Here is a 15935-nt window from a genome sequence, read left to right on the forward strand (position 1 = left end):
AGGCAAAAAGAGTTTTCCTTTTGGAGAGAGGAGTGCACAAAGCTAGAGAGAACTGGGTACAGGGAAGCAGGACAGAGGGTGGTGTGAATGGATGGAAGATCAGAGAATATTTTACTCTGAGGCCAGCCTGTTCACAAGAAGGGTTGTAGCTGGCTCTGGTGAGGGTGGGCATGGAGGGGAAGAGAAGCTTAACCAATGTTGGGCTAATAAGCATTTTGTTTCAATGGGATCAGTGTCGACAAGCACTTGAGCTAACTATTTATGAGGCCAAGAACGGGACTTTTGAGGATCTGTGTCTGGCCTTGTCAGAGGTAAACAAAGGAGCGCCCTGAGTCTTACCTAAGTGATATGGAGGATGGATCTTTGAAGCAAGCGGTTTCCTGGAACACAAAGAACGTGCGAACTGCCTCAATTTGACTGTTTTCCCGGATCAGAGGGCTCAGGTAACATTCAACATTATCATGTGGGAAAGAACAAAGTTTTATTAATGAATAAGTAGTAAGCCAGACTAGGATGTACATCCCAGGCAAGCAGACAAAGCCAAAAAGAAATCTTACTCTTCTGTATTGCCACGCAGATACAACCCATTATACACACGTTCTTAAGAGAAAAGATAACTAATCCCCAAGTAAGAGGACTTGATGTCTCCATTGGTCACACATATTTCTTCCTAAATGTACTTTTCTGGGATGTAAAATTGGTAAGAAGCTTCTTTAGAAAAAGTGTAAATAGAAAACCTTTTTCTTCTAAAGGCTACAGTAAGTGCTATTTAAAAAGAGGTGTGTCAGGGGCGCCTGGGTGGCTCCTTTGCTTAAACGTCTGACTCTCGGTTTTGGCTTGGTCATGATGTCATGGTTCCTGAGTTTGAGCCCCACATCCGTCTCTCTGCTGTCAGCACAGAGGCTGCTTCGGATCTCCTGCCCCTCCCCTGCTCTGTGAAAATAAATAAACTTAAAAAAAAAAAAAAAAGGCAGGGGAAGTCTCATTCCCTTTTGACACAAAAAGAATAAAACTTTTTACTTTTTAATTTACTTATCCTGATAATACCCCCCTTTGTTACTGAAAACCAGTAGAAGTACAGTTTTAGAAATCATCTCATTGCCATTTCTACCTTTCTCTGGGCGAATTGCAGCCATCTATATAGCCAACAAGTCGTTAGTAAATTATAAAGCGATGCAATTATAAGAATAAGGTAGGATAAATTCAGTGCATTATTTGCCTTGGGGGAAAAACTTTAAATATATCATACTAATAGTTAATAGTCAAAGCATATTCTTGATTATCAACGTGTGAAACTTCTTCATCACACATTAATTTTACAAACTGTTGTGATGCTTTATTGTTTAAGCTCTCAAATAATTAACTATCTGAGTAGTATTTAGTAATTCCTTATAAAATATTACCCAATCCAAGCCTAAGGGGAGCTTAACTCTAGAGCCTCGTGATCTAAATTTTTAACTAAGAGTTGTATTTCTCCTGAGTTTCCCTTAGTCACAGAAGTAACATCTACATGAGGGCTTAGGCCCTTCAATAACAGCTCCAAAGAATTTTTCCCACACGGGAAATAGACACCCATGGCCATTATCTAGTATCAAAATCTTATTAAGAGACACTTGTCAGGGCCCCCTGGGTGGCTCAGTCACTTAAGCATCTGACTTGACGTCTGCACAGGTCATGATCTCTGGGTGTGAGATCCAGCCCTGTTTCTGCTTGGCCCTGGGTGGGGAGCCTGCTTGAGATTCTATCTCCCTCTGATCTTTCCCTGCTCACTCACATGCAAATGTGCACCTCTCTCTCAAAAAAAGAGAGATTCCTGTCAAAGGGCACAGTTCGAACTTCCAGTTTTTACTGTACATGACTCTGTTTTTAAGCCTCAAGGACAAGCCTTCTGAATACCAGACAGCATTGGTTTATCTGTATATATTGGGGCCGGAGAGGATTTGCACCCCAAGATGAATGGGGTGACATCTGCTCTGTCCTCCGATGCCTCTATTCATAAGTAATCGATTTTTTAGAGACCAGTACCTGCTGGGTGGGCCCTGAGGCCCCACCTCTCAGGTCAGGTACACCAGGTCGTGTGGGCCTTACAGTCCACAGCCTGCCTCTTACCTCAGATTGCAGCCCAGCTCTCATGCTTCTCATAGCCATTAAATGACTACCCTCCCTTCAAAAAACAAAAACAAACAAACAAACAAAAAACTGCTGATCCCAATAGGAAGGGCTGGTTTTTCTCATATTGAAGAAAAATGGAAATCATATGGTCTTTTGGTTAACTTTCGCATATTGACATTTATCAGCCTAACACCTTTTTTTTTTAAGTTTATTTATTCATTTTGAGAGAATCCTAAGCAGGCTTGTGCAAAGCCCAGTGCAGGGCTTGATCTCATGAACCACAAGATCATAACCTGAGGCAACAGCAAGAGTCGGAGGCTCAACCAACTGAGCCAGCCAGGTGCCCCAGCTTAACACCTTTTTTTTTATTTGCTTTGTTCCAAGTGACTAGTTCAACTACTCTTGATCCTGGTGCCTTCACATGAGGGCATGGTCTTATATTCAAGTTCTCAATGACTCCATAATGTTAATCGTCAATGCCTTCCTGTTTACCTGGTGTATGGATGACATGGGAATTGTGTAGGCAGAATCTTGACTAAGATGTAAAAGTGGACCCAGGCTAGGGCGCATAAGGTACAAGAACCTGTGTCCTCAAACACAGCAGGTGATTAATTAGCATACCTGCTGTTCTTTGTTATTAGCATAATAAAGTTAGGCCTTAGTCCCCTTGTGCAGGGAAATCCACTAACCACTAACAAAGGGAACCACCACACGTGTAAAAGATCACGGCCTCTTTCCTTCCAGGACTTGATTTGATGTAGGGAAGGATAAAGAAAAGCAGGGGAGCAGGGAGGGGGGTAGCTGAGAAAGGGAGGAGGGTTCTGTGAGAGAAAAAGTCCCTTTCATTCTCATTTCCTCTTCCATGGTTTCCAATTTTTCCTTCTGGCTATTCAACTCATATTTAACTTTGCTGTAAGAATGATATGAATTCCATACATACCAATAACTCATTTGGTTGAGATGAGGACCTTTTGAGAATCTCTGCAAATACATTAATTTATACAAATTAAAAGACGTGCCCTCGGGCCACTGCAAGAGGAGACTCTTACAGGTACACCATTCCTTATGTGACAGATTACATGTTAAAGACAACCAAAGGCAACATTCCCAGCTTCTCTTATTTTCCATAATCAAAGCTAATGGTGATCCTGGGAGTTTAGAGCCCACATTATCATGCTTTTTTAATAATAAAATCTTGAATTCAGAGAGGTTGGTTTCTCTGACAAGTATTCCAAAAGAGCAGAGAGCTAGAAGGAAGACTTTATGAGTGAAGGTCTCTTACTTGAGTCTTGTGGGTCCACAGAACTTCTGTGCATTCACTCAATTTAGGAACTTCCAGAAGTCTTATCCTCATTTCCAAATCTGTGGCGGTAGTTAATGAAAAACAAAATCTCCTGCCAACTCAGAAAGGCCTCTCCACAAAACATAGGAAAGAGAGAAAACAGTTTTATTATTTAATAAACACTGAACCAGAATGTGATACCCATCACAATGCTAAAGAGATTGCTGAGACAGAAAGAGATCTCACCCTTTTATGCAGCCAAACAGATATAACCCATTATATCCGTGATCTTAAGATAACAGTAACTATTCCTCAAGTAAGAGGACTTTACGGCACCATTTACTACACCTAGTTCATCCTAAATTCACCTGGTAATTTGGGGGTGGGGGAGAGTATCTTTGTTAGCTAAATGCCTTTATCCAAATGGAAGAAAAAACTCATTTCTTTATGACAGAAGACAGGTGCTGAAGTTAAAAATCTCAGGGAGACTGGGAGATAGGGGTGCTGTCTTAATGTTTACGTTTCAAGGGACTGACTCCCACTTACTTAAGAATAAATTCCTGGGCTGTAAATTGGCAAGAAGCATATTCAGCTTTTAAGAGTTACAAAGATCTCAATGAAGCAGAAAAAGAATTTACAAGTTTTTTGTTTGATTTTTCAGAGAGAGAGAGCACATGTGAGCGAGAGGGAGAGAGAGAACATCTTAAGCAGGCTCCATGCTCACCATGGAGCCCGGCAGGTGGCTCGATCCCAGGACCCTGTGATCACGACCTGAGCCAAAATCAAGAATCAGATGCTCAACTGATGGAGCTTCTTGTACCAGGCTTCTTGTACCAGAAAGAATGAAATTTTATTTTTTTTAATTGAGGTATAATTGACAAATATTTTATCAGTTTCAGGTGTACAACATGATTCGATATTGGTACTTTTTTCCTATTTTAAATTTTTATTCACCCTTATGTTTATCAAAGGGGGAATGGGATGCCTCTGACTGGATATTATATAAGACTCCATTTTGCCAGCAGAAATGTTCTTGCTATGCTGGTGGCCCTGAAGAAAAACCCTGTCATGCTGTAAAGTACCTGTGGAGAGGGCCGGTGTGGAATGGGCCACATGTCACGAAATTGCAGGCCGGCCTCCAACCAAGAGCCAGCAACAACAACAAGAATGATGTAACCACAAAAACTTTTTAGCACGAATGCCAACAAAGTGAGTGAGCTTGGATTCATCTCTAGTTTGGTCTTCAGATGAGAACACGGCTCCAATGACACCTTTGATGCAGTCAGGTGATACTTTACCACGGGGAGCACAGTTGATTTTTAGCTGGACGTCTTACACAGAGAAACTGTGAGATAATAAATTTGCGTTTATCCAGCTACATTGGTGATGGTTTGTTACGCAGCAAGAGTAGAAAATGAACACAAGAAGAGTCAACCATATTTACCTAGATATTAACTCTTTCTTTGGGTCTTTCTTCACCCCTTGTATCCCCAGGTTCTAAGCCTGAAGGGGTTACCTGCTGGCAGGAAAAACTGGTTCGTGAAACATTTGAGTAAGTAAGTGGGAACCGTTTGCTCTGTGGACGTTGGAGGTACCTGGAAAGAAGAATGGAGAGCAAAGGTGAAGGCGGGCCTTGTTCTGGGCTGAGAGCTGCCTACCATCCTGAGTGTGTCAATGAGATAACCCACACAGCGTCCTCCTCCTCCACTTCCCCTTAACCTCAGACCCTGTAGACTTGTTTCTGGGTGACTCTTTGCACACTGAAGGATAGACTGTCTTTCTCACTACAATTCCAAATACCAGTTAGACGGTGGAAAGTCCCCATTTACACACGTCCGGGGCACAACCTGCCCCGACTGGTGGGAGTACACTTGCTAGAGGAGGCGACACTCACGGTGAACATATCCACAGCTGTCTGCCCGCCATCACCGTGGAATCACCATCATTTGCTGCTTCCTGACTTCCCTCGGCTCAGACTAGCCCTGATGACAACAAGGAGACCGATCTCCTCCTTGTACCCTAAGTACCGTAAACCCCGGTATGGCTCTCTGTGTGAGGCCGCCCCTGATAAATAGAATCTGCAGGATAACTCCACATGGGCAAACGAATGGGGAGAGGCCCGAAAAGACCTCAATAGACATTTTACCAAAGAAGACATCCAGATGGTCTACAGACACCTCAAAAGATGCTCACCATCACTAATCAGTAGGGAAATGCAAATCAAAACCACAGCAAGGGATCACCTCACACCTGTTAAATGGCTGAAATCATAAGTGTTGGGGAGGATGTGGGGAAAAAGTAACCATCATGTGCTGTCGGTGGGAATGCAAAAGGGTACAGCAACTGTGGATTTACCCAAAGAAGACAAAAATACTAATTCAAGACGATATATGCAGCCCCTGCTTATTGTATTATTTACAACAGTGAAGATAAGGAAGCAACCTAAGTGTTCATCATTAGACAAATAAATAAGGAAAATACGGGGTGCGCATGCACACACACACTGTAATATGCTTATTCATAAAAAGGATGAGGGACACCTGGGTGGCTCAGTCGGTTAAGCATCTGACTCTTGATTTCAGCTCAGGTCACGATCTCATGGTTCATGAGATCAAGCCCCTCGAGGAGCTCTGCACTGACAGCACAGAACCTGCTTGGGATTCTCTCTCTCCCTCTCCCCTGCTCATGCTCTCTCTCTTTCTCTGTCTCAAATAAATAAACATTTTCTTTTAAAAAAAAGGATGTCATTTGAGACAACACAGATGGACCTAGAGAGTATTATGCTAAGTGAAAAAAACTCAGACTAAGACGAATACCATATGATTCCACTCATAAGTAGAATCTTAAAAAAAAATTCAAATACCAATGATCATATAAAAAGCAGAATCACACCTATAAATAGAACGGATGGTTGCCAGAGGGGAGGAGGTGGGGGATGGGTAAAGGGGAAATAAGGGATTCCAGTTGTGGAACAAATAAATCATAGGAATAAAAGGCACAGCATATGGAATCTAGTCATTGATACTGTAATAGTGATGTCATGGGATAGACGGTTGCTATACTTGTGGAGAGCACAGCATCATCTATAAGCTTGTCAATTCACTAAAATGTACACCTGAATTTAATGGAACATTGTATGACGACCACACTCAAAAGAGTGTTACAAAAAAGGAGGGGGGAGAATCCCAGGCTCCCAATTCCCCCCCTCCCCCCCATAGCAGGAGTCCTCATTCTGGTGCAGAAGGAGGTAGGACACTGCTCCCATCTAAGTTCCTAACAACGTCTTAGTTCTCTTCAGTGTGTCATCAGTGCTGTACCCCTGGTCACTACTGTCTTGAACGCTGTCCAGGTTAGGCTTTCTGAAGGTCCCAAGATTGACAGGTTGGTCGGGACTAGCATAGAGGGAGGTGGAATGAACGGAGCACTGACCCAGGGAGTCTTCTTCTGAGCCAGTGCTAAGTACCGGAGTACTACTCTCTGAAAATGAAGGCCCGGAATGGCATCCAGGCCAAATAAGCAGGACACAAGAGGGCTCAAAGAGCTGCCATTTCTTCTCGTCCTCTCTAGCTCACACCTTCCCCAGTCTTTCTGTTACTCAAGGGCCTGCTGTCCCCAAGTCTTTTCATCTCTTTGCCTCCAAATGTCCTACTTGACCCATGCTGGTGCCTTTCTAGTTGATAGAATATACAAAATCTTTGTGCACTTCTCACTGGGATGGTTACAATATATGGAGTGGGAGCTTTTTAAGCCCCCTTAGAATTGCATTTTGTGTCCAGCATGAGGGAAGCGTTCCAGTTGTGTCAGTTTTCAGTTTGCCTTTCCAGATGTTCCACTGTCGTATCTCAGTAAAAAACCTGTTCTTTCTCTCCTCTGCAATGACAGTTTTAATAATATGAAGTGTATGTGTAAGTGGGTGTTGTGGGACACTATTCAGCTCTATTGGTCTATTTGTTTATAGTGGCAAATACAGCACAAAGTTTTAATTACTACAGTTGTTTTAATGTTTACTTATTTTTGACAGAGACAGACTGACAGAGATAGACTGCAAGACTCTGGGAGGGACAGAGAGAGAGAGAGAGAAGGAGACACACACAGAATCTGAAGCAGGCTCCAGGTTCTGGACTGTCAGCACAGAGCCTGACTGGGGCTCTGTCCCACGAACCAGGAGCTCAGGACCTGAGCTGAAGTTGGACACTTAACCAAATGAGCCACCAGGTGTCCCAATTACTACAGTTGTTTTTAAAATAATTCTCAATATCTAACAGAGTAAGTCCTCATATTTTTCTATGTTTATCAAGAGCACTTGGTCATTTGAAAGTAAAGTTAAGAATCAGGTTGTCAAGTTTTGTATAGAAAAATCTATATAGTTTCTTTTGGTGGGGGGGACTGGGTATTAATATACACTGTAGATTAAATATGGGAGAGCATTAACATGTTTACTATTGAGTACTCTATGAACATGATAATCCTCTATTTACTTAGATTTTCATTAATTTCCCATATAACAGCTGTATATGTTTCATTTTTATCATGTATTTTATATATAAATACATCTATCAGGTGCCAGGTATTTGGTACAGTAATTTATAAGTTATAGTTTCTTAATTTCATGGTCAAACTGCTTGTCGCTGCACAGATAAAATCTATGTTTATATATTGATCTTTTACTCAAGACCTTTTACCAATACTTTTACTGATATAACAGTTTAGCTGTTGTTTTCAGATACCCTTTACTATAACATATGTTCTTTTATCATGAATGAGTGATAAATTTGATAAAACACCTCTCTCTAGCCATGTAGATGTGACTTTTCCTCATCTCATCTGTCCACAAGGTATGCAGCCCTGTGTTCTCTTCTGGAACATGTCCGACTGCCATTTCCTCTGCTCACGCGACACCTGGATGCCAGGTCAGTTAAGCCAAGGACCGGCAACAGATGGAGGTGAGAGATCAGGGGGATGGAAGTGCCCGGGATTTTTCGTCTTCTTCCTCTCTAACGCAGGGGGCTTCTCCTTCAGTGACTGTATTACCTTCCTAGCTCCAAGGTCCTTCAATAAATGTACTTTTCCCTTTGTAACCTCTGGATAATCCCTAATACAGATGACCAATTATATTGATTTTTTTTTTCATGTGAAATCCTTTCCTTCCTAGGAAAACCTTAGGTCTAGCACATATGTGTGTGCACACACACACACACTAAAAAGTTCTAGGACTATAATGGAGACACTTACTGGACGTTAAAATTTTTCAAGCACTACTCCTAAAGCTCTACAGTAGTACCTGGGGGAAATAGCCCAAATAGTGCTTAGATTTGATAGAATTAAATATATTTATCAGAAAAAAATATTTAAAACATCCAAATGACTCAAGAGTTACAAAAACAGCAGCATATTCCACCCAGATAATTAAAAGGTAGAAAATAATGAAGAGAAATGCAGAAATGATGAAATTAGGACAGCAGAGCCAACTGATGAAAGCTGGTTCTTCGCAAATATTTCCGTAACACCTTCTGTAGGTTTTGTCAATTACAAAATAAAGCAGCAGAAACAAGGGATATTACATCAAATTCTACAAAGTATACATGTAGAAGAGATGTACAGGTTGCAAGTAACACTATCAATACTTCTACCATTATTTCAGGATAATGAACGGTGCAAAAGGAAAAGATTCTACCTAGACAATTCTTTTAGCTAACAGAAACAAAGGAATGATAGAATTAACGTCCAGCAGCCCCTAATGGATTAATCAATGAGGGTGATGCTCCTAATTGCCAACACCACCACGAAGGGGATCACAGACATCATGTATCTCATCGTGGAAGTGCACAGGGTCCCCTCTGGAGTAGTGTTACTAATAAACTAAGTTAGATCTGATTAAGCATCTTCCTGTTTCTACAGAGTATAGTTGATGCTGAGTGCCAGGTACACTGGGTTCACTATTCTCTGTACTGTGTTGTACATGTTTTTTGAATTTCAATGATAATCTGATTTTACTTTGAAGAGCATGACATAAAATTTAAAAATCCAAGACAAATGGAATATTTTTCAGCGAAACATAAATGACTAAATAGGTCCATAAAGAAACAGAAAACTTAGCTAAAACGCAAGGTATCCTCAAAACGTTCCTGAGCCAGCCAAACTTGAAGTCTTCTTACACCAAATGGTGAAGGAGAAATGAGTAAAACTTTTATATGAACTTTGCCAAACCATACAAAAAAAGAAGGGAAATGACTCACCCACTCTAAGGCGTTAGCTCTCCTTGATACAAAGATCATATCCAGATACGCTGAACAAAGAGTGCCTGAGCTCGGCTCACTCCCAGAGACGAGTAACATAAACAACTTCATGGCATATACGTGCAGTACAGTGGTCAATAAAGAAGGAAGATGTGCCAAAAGGATGCAAAGATTGTATAACATCAAAAAAATGAACCAGAATTCACTACTCTAGTGGGAGGGAAAGCATCTGACAACGTGCTGGGGTAAAGAAAAAGCTTTTGATAAAAATTCGGCACAATTTCATGGGAGTAACTGTTAGTAAACTTCTAAGAATGATTTTGGATGTGAATGTATAGCATGACACAGCCATGCACAAGAATACTAAAATAAATATGAGATGTGAATAATAAAAATAAACAGATAATAGTACCAATCTCATCTTATAACTAAAATATCCCAAGTGGGGCGCCTGGGTGGCTTAGTCAGTTAAGCATCTGACTTCGGCTCAAGTCATGATCTCCCGGTTTGTGAGTTCGAGACTTGCGTCAGGCTCTGTGCTGACACGTGGTGCTGTAGATTCTGTCTCCCTCTCTCTCAGCCCGTCCCCACCTTGCACTCTGTCTCTCTCTCAAAAATCAATAAATGTTAAAACAACTTTTTTTAAATATCCAAAGTAATAAGCAAATGCAACATTCAAATATATAAGGATCATCAAATTGCTAGTGTGTAAAAAAATCACTATAGCAAAATCAGAAGCCTGGTCACACAAAATCAACACCGAATTAGAACACGTAATGGACAATAAGCCATTTATAATAGCAACAGTATCTAAAATGTACCGAAGATGAAACCTCACAACACTGCAGAAGATCTTTATGGAGGCAACTAAAAAATGTACTGATAGAGTAAGAGAAAGAAAATGTCCCCGTAGAGCTGTAAAATATGTTTATTCAGGGGAAGAGAATTTCAGAAAGATATCAATTCTCCTTAAATTATTTAAGGATTTAGTGCCTTACCTGTAGCTTCCAAGATGAAAACTGATCTCGGGCTGCTATTTCCTGTGCCCAAAATCAACGCTTGGAAAAACTAAAGGAATAAACAAAACAATATCAACAATAACAGTAAAACAATACTGAGAAACCCCTGAGGGGTACTGAGTATGTACTGAACTAGTACTTGTGTGGGAGGAGGTTCTGAAGTTCAGACAGGTTTGTAGAAGACAGACTTGGTGGGAAGGGAAGGTTTGAAGTGTAGCCTTGATTTTTGCACTGTGCCCGGGATAGTGAATTTCTGCTGCTTCAGTGAATGAACCTGAGGCAGCTCCCCAGAGCCCATGTGCCAGGACCATGGGGTAAAGTCAGGACGGCACCAAAGTTTGGGTTACTTGACGTGGTATGAGTCAGTGAGTTCAGAGATTGTCCTAAAAACTACCTGAAATCTCTTCTGTTGGTGAGGACTGGGCCTTTATTTTTGTGGTCATCTGAATACACTATAAGGCACACATAAAATTAGAACATTTGAGATACAGTCTTTTAGCAAATTCCAGGTAAATAATAATTATTAACTATACTCACTGTGCTATACAGGTTTCTAGATCTTACTCATAACTGAAAGACTGTACCCTTTTATCAGATCTCCCCTCTTCTGTCACCCACCCCAGCCTCTGGTAACAACCATTCTCTATTACTATGAATTATATATATCTGTTTCCTTTCTAGAATCCAAATATAATTGAAATCATTATAATATTTGTCTTTTGGTGTCTGGCCAGTTTCACTTACCGTAATATCCTACTGATTCATCCATGTTATTGAAAACGGCAGAATTTGTCACAACACACGCAAAAATGGTAGCTATGGAACGTGATATGTGGAACAATTTGTGATCACCATTTCAGTGTATGCATCTATGAAAACATCACATTGTGTGTGTGTGTGTATGCATGTATATATGCATACAAAATAACGTGTAAAAACCCCAAAAGTGTTAAAATAGAATACAAGTATCATAGTAATCATGCACAGGCCAGAATTGTATCCCAGAAGCTTTCAGAAATGGCAGTGATGTCAGTCAGGAGAAGACACAGGCAGAGCTATGAGGCTAAGAAGCAACTGACTTTCTCTGTGGGGTTCTCAATACCATGGTGGGGGTGAGAGGCTTCAGTGACAAACGGGAGCAACTCCGGGACTGTGAAGAACTCGGTGCAACATCTCTAACCTCCAACACGGGACCACAGAGGACTCTGTCCTCCCGCAGCCGTCTCTGGAAGGCCTCTGGCAGCGGTAGCCAGGAGAGGTGTACCTGCACTTCATATCCCGAGTCACAGGCAGTGATGGCATCGACCTAAAGGCAGAAGAGGGACATCGACCAGCACCCAAAAGGACTCAAGGAAAGACACCGAGAGAGGATTGAGGCAGTTCCCACACGGAACACGGGCTCCCCCAAAGGCAACACCTGGCCATCGTCAGCTCGGGGGAGCCCCAGCCATGGCTGCTAAGCTCAGCCCCCCAAACATTTCCTACTGCTGGGTGCTTAGAGGGAAACGAGACGCTTGGTCCGAGGCCCTCGGACACAGCACAGCAGAGGGAGAGTTCACAGGAGCCGCTAAGAGTCCGCCAAAGCCCGCGTGCGAGTCCTGCGGGAGGGACTCCAGCCCCCCTGGAACCCAGCCCCCCCTGCGCATCCCCCCACGCCAACCCCAGAGCCCGCCCCCTCCGCTGTCGATCTGGGGGCCAGGCCCACATGACCGGAAGTGGCCCTTGCAACTTCCTCCCAGCGCTGGGCACTGAGGCCTGGTCGGACAGCCGCTGCCTCGGCTGAACACGAGGAGGGGGTCCCACGTCCCGTCAGGGGTCAAGGTGAGAGCAGCCCTGGCTCGACCACCGCGGGGACGTTTCCCCGACACCCCCAGCCCCGTCTCCCCTGAAAAGAGGGGCCCACGCAGACCCTGGCCCGTTCCGCCCCTGCTCCGGGGACTCGGAGACCCCCGTCATGGCCGTTCATCCCAAGTGCCTTGGCTTACCCCGCCGGGTGTCAGGGATTGCAGGCCTCGGCCCCAGGCTGCTGGACGCTGGCGCGGCTCAGCACAGGGAGCCATCCCTCCCAGGCCCTGTGGAGGGAAGGAGGGGACCCTCGTGAGGACTGGGGGGACTCCGTACTCCGCGACAGGGGCGACGCAGCGTCCCCGCTCCTGACCTTGGCCGGGGGGGGGGGGGGGGGGGGGAGGGTCCGGGCCCGGGCCCCGGGGACCAGAGGGAACGTGGCCTGTCTGCTCGTGTCAACCCTGCAAATGCCAAGAAAGGAAGGCCAGGCTGAGACAGCCCCGCCACGTCTAAGAAATACCAGGTGTGAGGCCGGGGGGAGCTGTGTCCCGAAGCTGCAGCCAGCAGTCAGTGGAAGGGAGGGTCCCAGGTCCTACCCGGAGCCCAAGTGGGGATTCTGCGTCATTCCCAGCACCCAAGGAACCCAGGACAGAGAAGGCCTGCCACGAGTGTTCATTCAGCACCAGGTGCCCCCTGACTCCATGGGGGGCCGAGGCGCTCCCTCCTTTCGGCCCCGTGGGTCCCCTGGAAGATGGCGGGGTCGCCTTCAGAGCAGGAGACGGGGGTGGGGGCCTGGGTCGGGCCCACAAGAACCGTGCCGAGCCTGAATGTGACGGAGAGGGCCCCCAAACCCGGGACCCAGGGCTCTCCCGCGTCAGTTCGGAACCCCGCTGTCACCCGAGTGGCCCCCAGGGAGGGCTGTCTGGCTGGGGCCAAGGCTCCCCCCACTTGGCTCAACAGGGTGCTCAGCCGGGGGAGGGGTGGGGGGGGTGGGCCAGGGGGGCAGGCTGACCGGGACGTCGGGAGCCCTGGGGGGTCGCACAGCGGTGCCCTCGAGGACCCTGCAGGGGCGGCCTTGGCCGAAGCCCAGGGGGACTCTCCCCGCTGAAGGCTCTCAGGGCAACTCCTGCCCCCCACCCCCGCCCTTACAGGTGTCCTCGCTGCCTGCCAGCCGGGCCCAGCGTCGTCATGCCGCACCGCCAGAAGAAAAAGCTGCGCGCCCGCCAGAAACGCCACGAGGGCCAGGGTGAGGGCCAGGGTGTGGGGGGTGCTCAGGCCGCCGCCGCCGCCGCCGCAGCAGCGGCAGCGGCGGCGGCGGCGGAGCCCCTTGGGGAGGCTTCCCCGGGGTCCCCCCGGGCGGGTGCAGCCCAGCAGCCTCAGGGTGCCGCGGCCCCCGGGTCCCCCGGGTCCCCCGGCGCAGGCGCCGCAAGCCCGCCACGTGAGCAGGGCGCCGAGGGCCCGGCCGCGCCCCCCGCCCCGGGCGCCCGCAAAGACCCCCTCAGCCGCAAGGCCGACATGCTGGTGCGGTTCCTGCTGGAGAAGCACGCCAGCAAGGAGCCCATCACGCGGGCCGCGCTGCTGAAGATCGTCAGCAGGAAGTACGAGGCGCACTGGGCCGAGATCCTCAGGCGCACCTCGGAGCGCCTGCAGCTGCTCTTCGGCCTCGAGCTCCGGGAGGGCGACGCCGGCGGCCGGGCCTACGCGCTGGTCAGCAAGCCGGGCCTGGAGGGCGACGGCGGCGACGAGGGGCCGCCCAAGTGCGGCCTGGTCATGGCGCTGCTGGGCGTGATCTTCATGAAGGGCAACCGCGCCAGCGAGGAGGAGGTGTGGGAGTTCCTCAACGTGCTGGGCGTGTACGCGGGCCGCAGGCACCCGATCTTCGGGGAGCCCAGGAAGTTCATCACCCAAGACCTGGTGCGCCAGAAGTACCTGGAGTACCGCCACGTGCCGGGCAGCAAACCTCAGCGCTACGAGTTCCTGTGGGGCCCGAGGGCTCGCGCCCACACCAGCAAGATGGAGGTGCTGCAGGTGCTGGCCAAGATCAACGACACGGTGCCCAGCTGCTTCCCCCAGCTGTACCAGGAGGCCCTGCTGGAAGAGGCGGCGCGCGAGAGCTCCACAGGCGCAGCCACGGTGGCCTCCGCTGGCGAGGCTGCGGGCCCTTCGGGAGCCGGGGAGCCGTCCCGGGCCCGGGGGGGCCGCGGCCGCCGAATCTAGCGAGGCGGGTGGGGCGGCTGCTCCTCCTGCTCGGGGCGGAAGGGGGCCCTTGACCTTCCAGGTAGTGCAGAGTCCGGGGGCTGGAAGGAAGTAAGTAGATCTAACAGTTAAGAAATCTTCAGTTGAACATTTTAAGTAGTGGGGGTCTAAGTGGCTTTGTTTTAACAAAACCTATCTTCTTTTTGATCTTCACATAATTATATTTTAGGTAAAGTTAAATACACAGATACATATTAGCTCGAGATATTTAATGTTTTTTCAAATGTTTTTCCTTTTAAGATAAAGTTTACTTTGCTTCAAGATATGAAGGTATGACCAACATTAGGCTCACATTTTTTTGCATTTCAAAAGGTTTTAAAGTCTCAGTTTTGCTATTTGTAAAGGAATTCAAATATATTCAGTATTTTGTTCAATATCCAGACAAGATGACATGGTACCAGAACAGGATTCAAGGAGATGTGAAAGAATCCAACAGGAAAATAGATGAGGTCACAAAGTACATGAAAAAAAAAACTCTAAAATGTTTAATGTGTTCAATTATTTGTTTGCCTTGTTGTTTTTAGTCTTGGTTTTCTAGTATTAAAAGATATCTGCCCTGGAATATCATAGCTTAATAAAGAATATTTGTTGAAGAACAGTGTTTATTTTCTAGTATCTACTGGATTAATTTTAAAAAATTACTTGGGATTTGGTAATTTGGGGTTTCAAAATAATCACATGATCACTATCAATCAGTAAAGATCCAGTATTCCCCAATAAATATGCCAAGTGCTTTACAATATATTGTGTATATTCCAACATTCCGACAAGTCAGGGTTTGCCAGACTCCTTTTACAGATAAATAACTTGCAAGATATCAAGTTCATAAGGCTGGCAATTAACAGAGCTATCGATGGTCTCGCGGACATGAAATGCTTGGCCTAACAGGGGAGGCCCCATTCAGCAGAGGGGCCTAGCAGGACAATTTTCCTGCCAGGCAACTATTGGCTATTTTGGTGTTCTCTATCGTACAGTGCATCATCTCTGACATATGCTGGATCAAAGCAAACAAAAATATTACAAAGAAGTGGGTGGTATCATCTGGAACCAAAATGTTCAGAGTAATAATGGTCATTTGTAAGAGACCCAATATTTGCCCATCACTGTACTTACTGAGTGCTTCACACACATTACAGACAGTTCCAACAGTCCTGCAGGCTGGATCTTATCCAACACACTTAACAGAGGAAGAACTCAAAATATTCTCAAGTTCAGGTGGCTGATGAAGTGACAGAACAGGGAGTA

General features: G+C 45.9%; 1 protein-coding gene across 1 annotated transcript; it reads left to right on the plus strand.

Annotated features, from left to right (window-relative positions):
* The first annotated feature begins 10630 nt into the window (after positions 1-10630).
* LOC122477494 (melanoma-associated antigen B17-like) lies at positions 10631-15283 on the plus strand. Its single transcript, XM_043570514.1, has 2 exons — positions 10631-12470; positions 13586-15283. Exon 2 carries the CDS (start codon positions 13623-13625, stop codon positions 14649-14651), a length of 1029 nt encoding a protein of 342 aa, XP_043426449.1. The 5' UTR covers positions 10631-12470; positions 13586-13622; the 3' UTR covers positions 14652-15283.
* The last annotated feature ends 652 nt before the right edge of the window (positions 15284-15935 follow it).

Source organism: Prionailurus bengalensis, chromosome X, assembly GCF_016509475.1.
Source record: "Prionailurus bengalensis isolate Pbe53 chromosome X, Fcat_Pben_1.1_paternal_pri, whole genome shotgun sequence".
Taxonomy (NCBI): Eukaryota; Metazoa; Chordata; class Mammalia; order Carnivora; family Felidae; genus Prionailurus; species Prionailurus bengalensis.

What these genes read in the sequence shown, in the direction of transcription:
- LOC122477494 (XM_043570514.1), top strand. Translation starts at nt 13,623, where the DNA reads ATGCCGCACCGCCAGAAGAAAAAGCTGCGCGCCCGCCAGAAACGCCAC.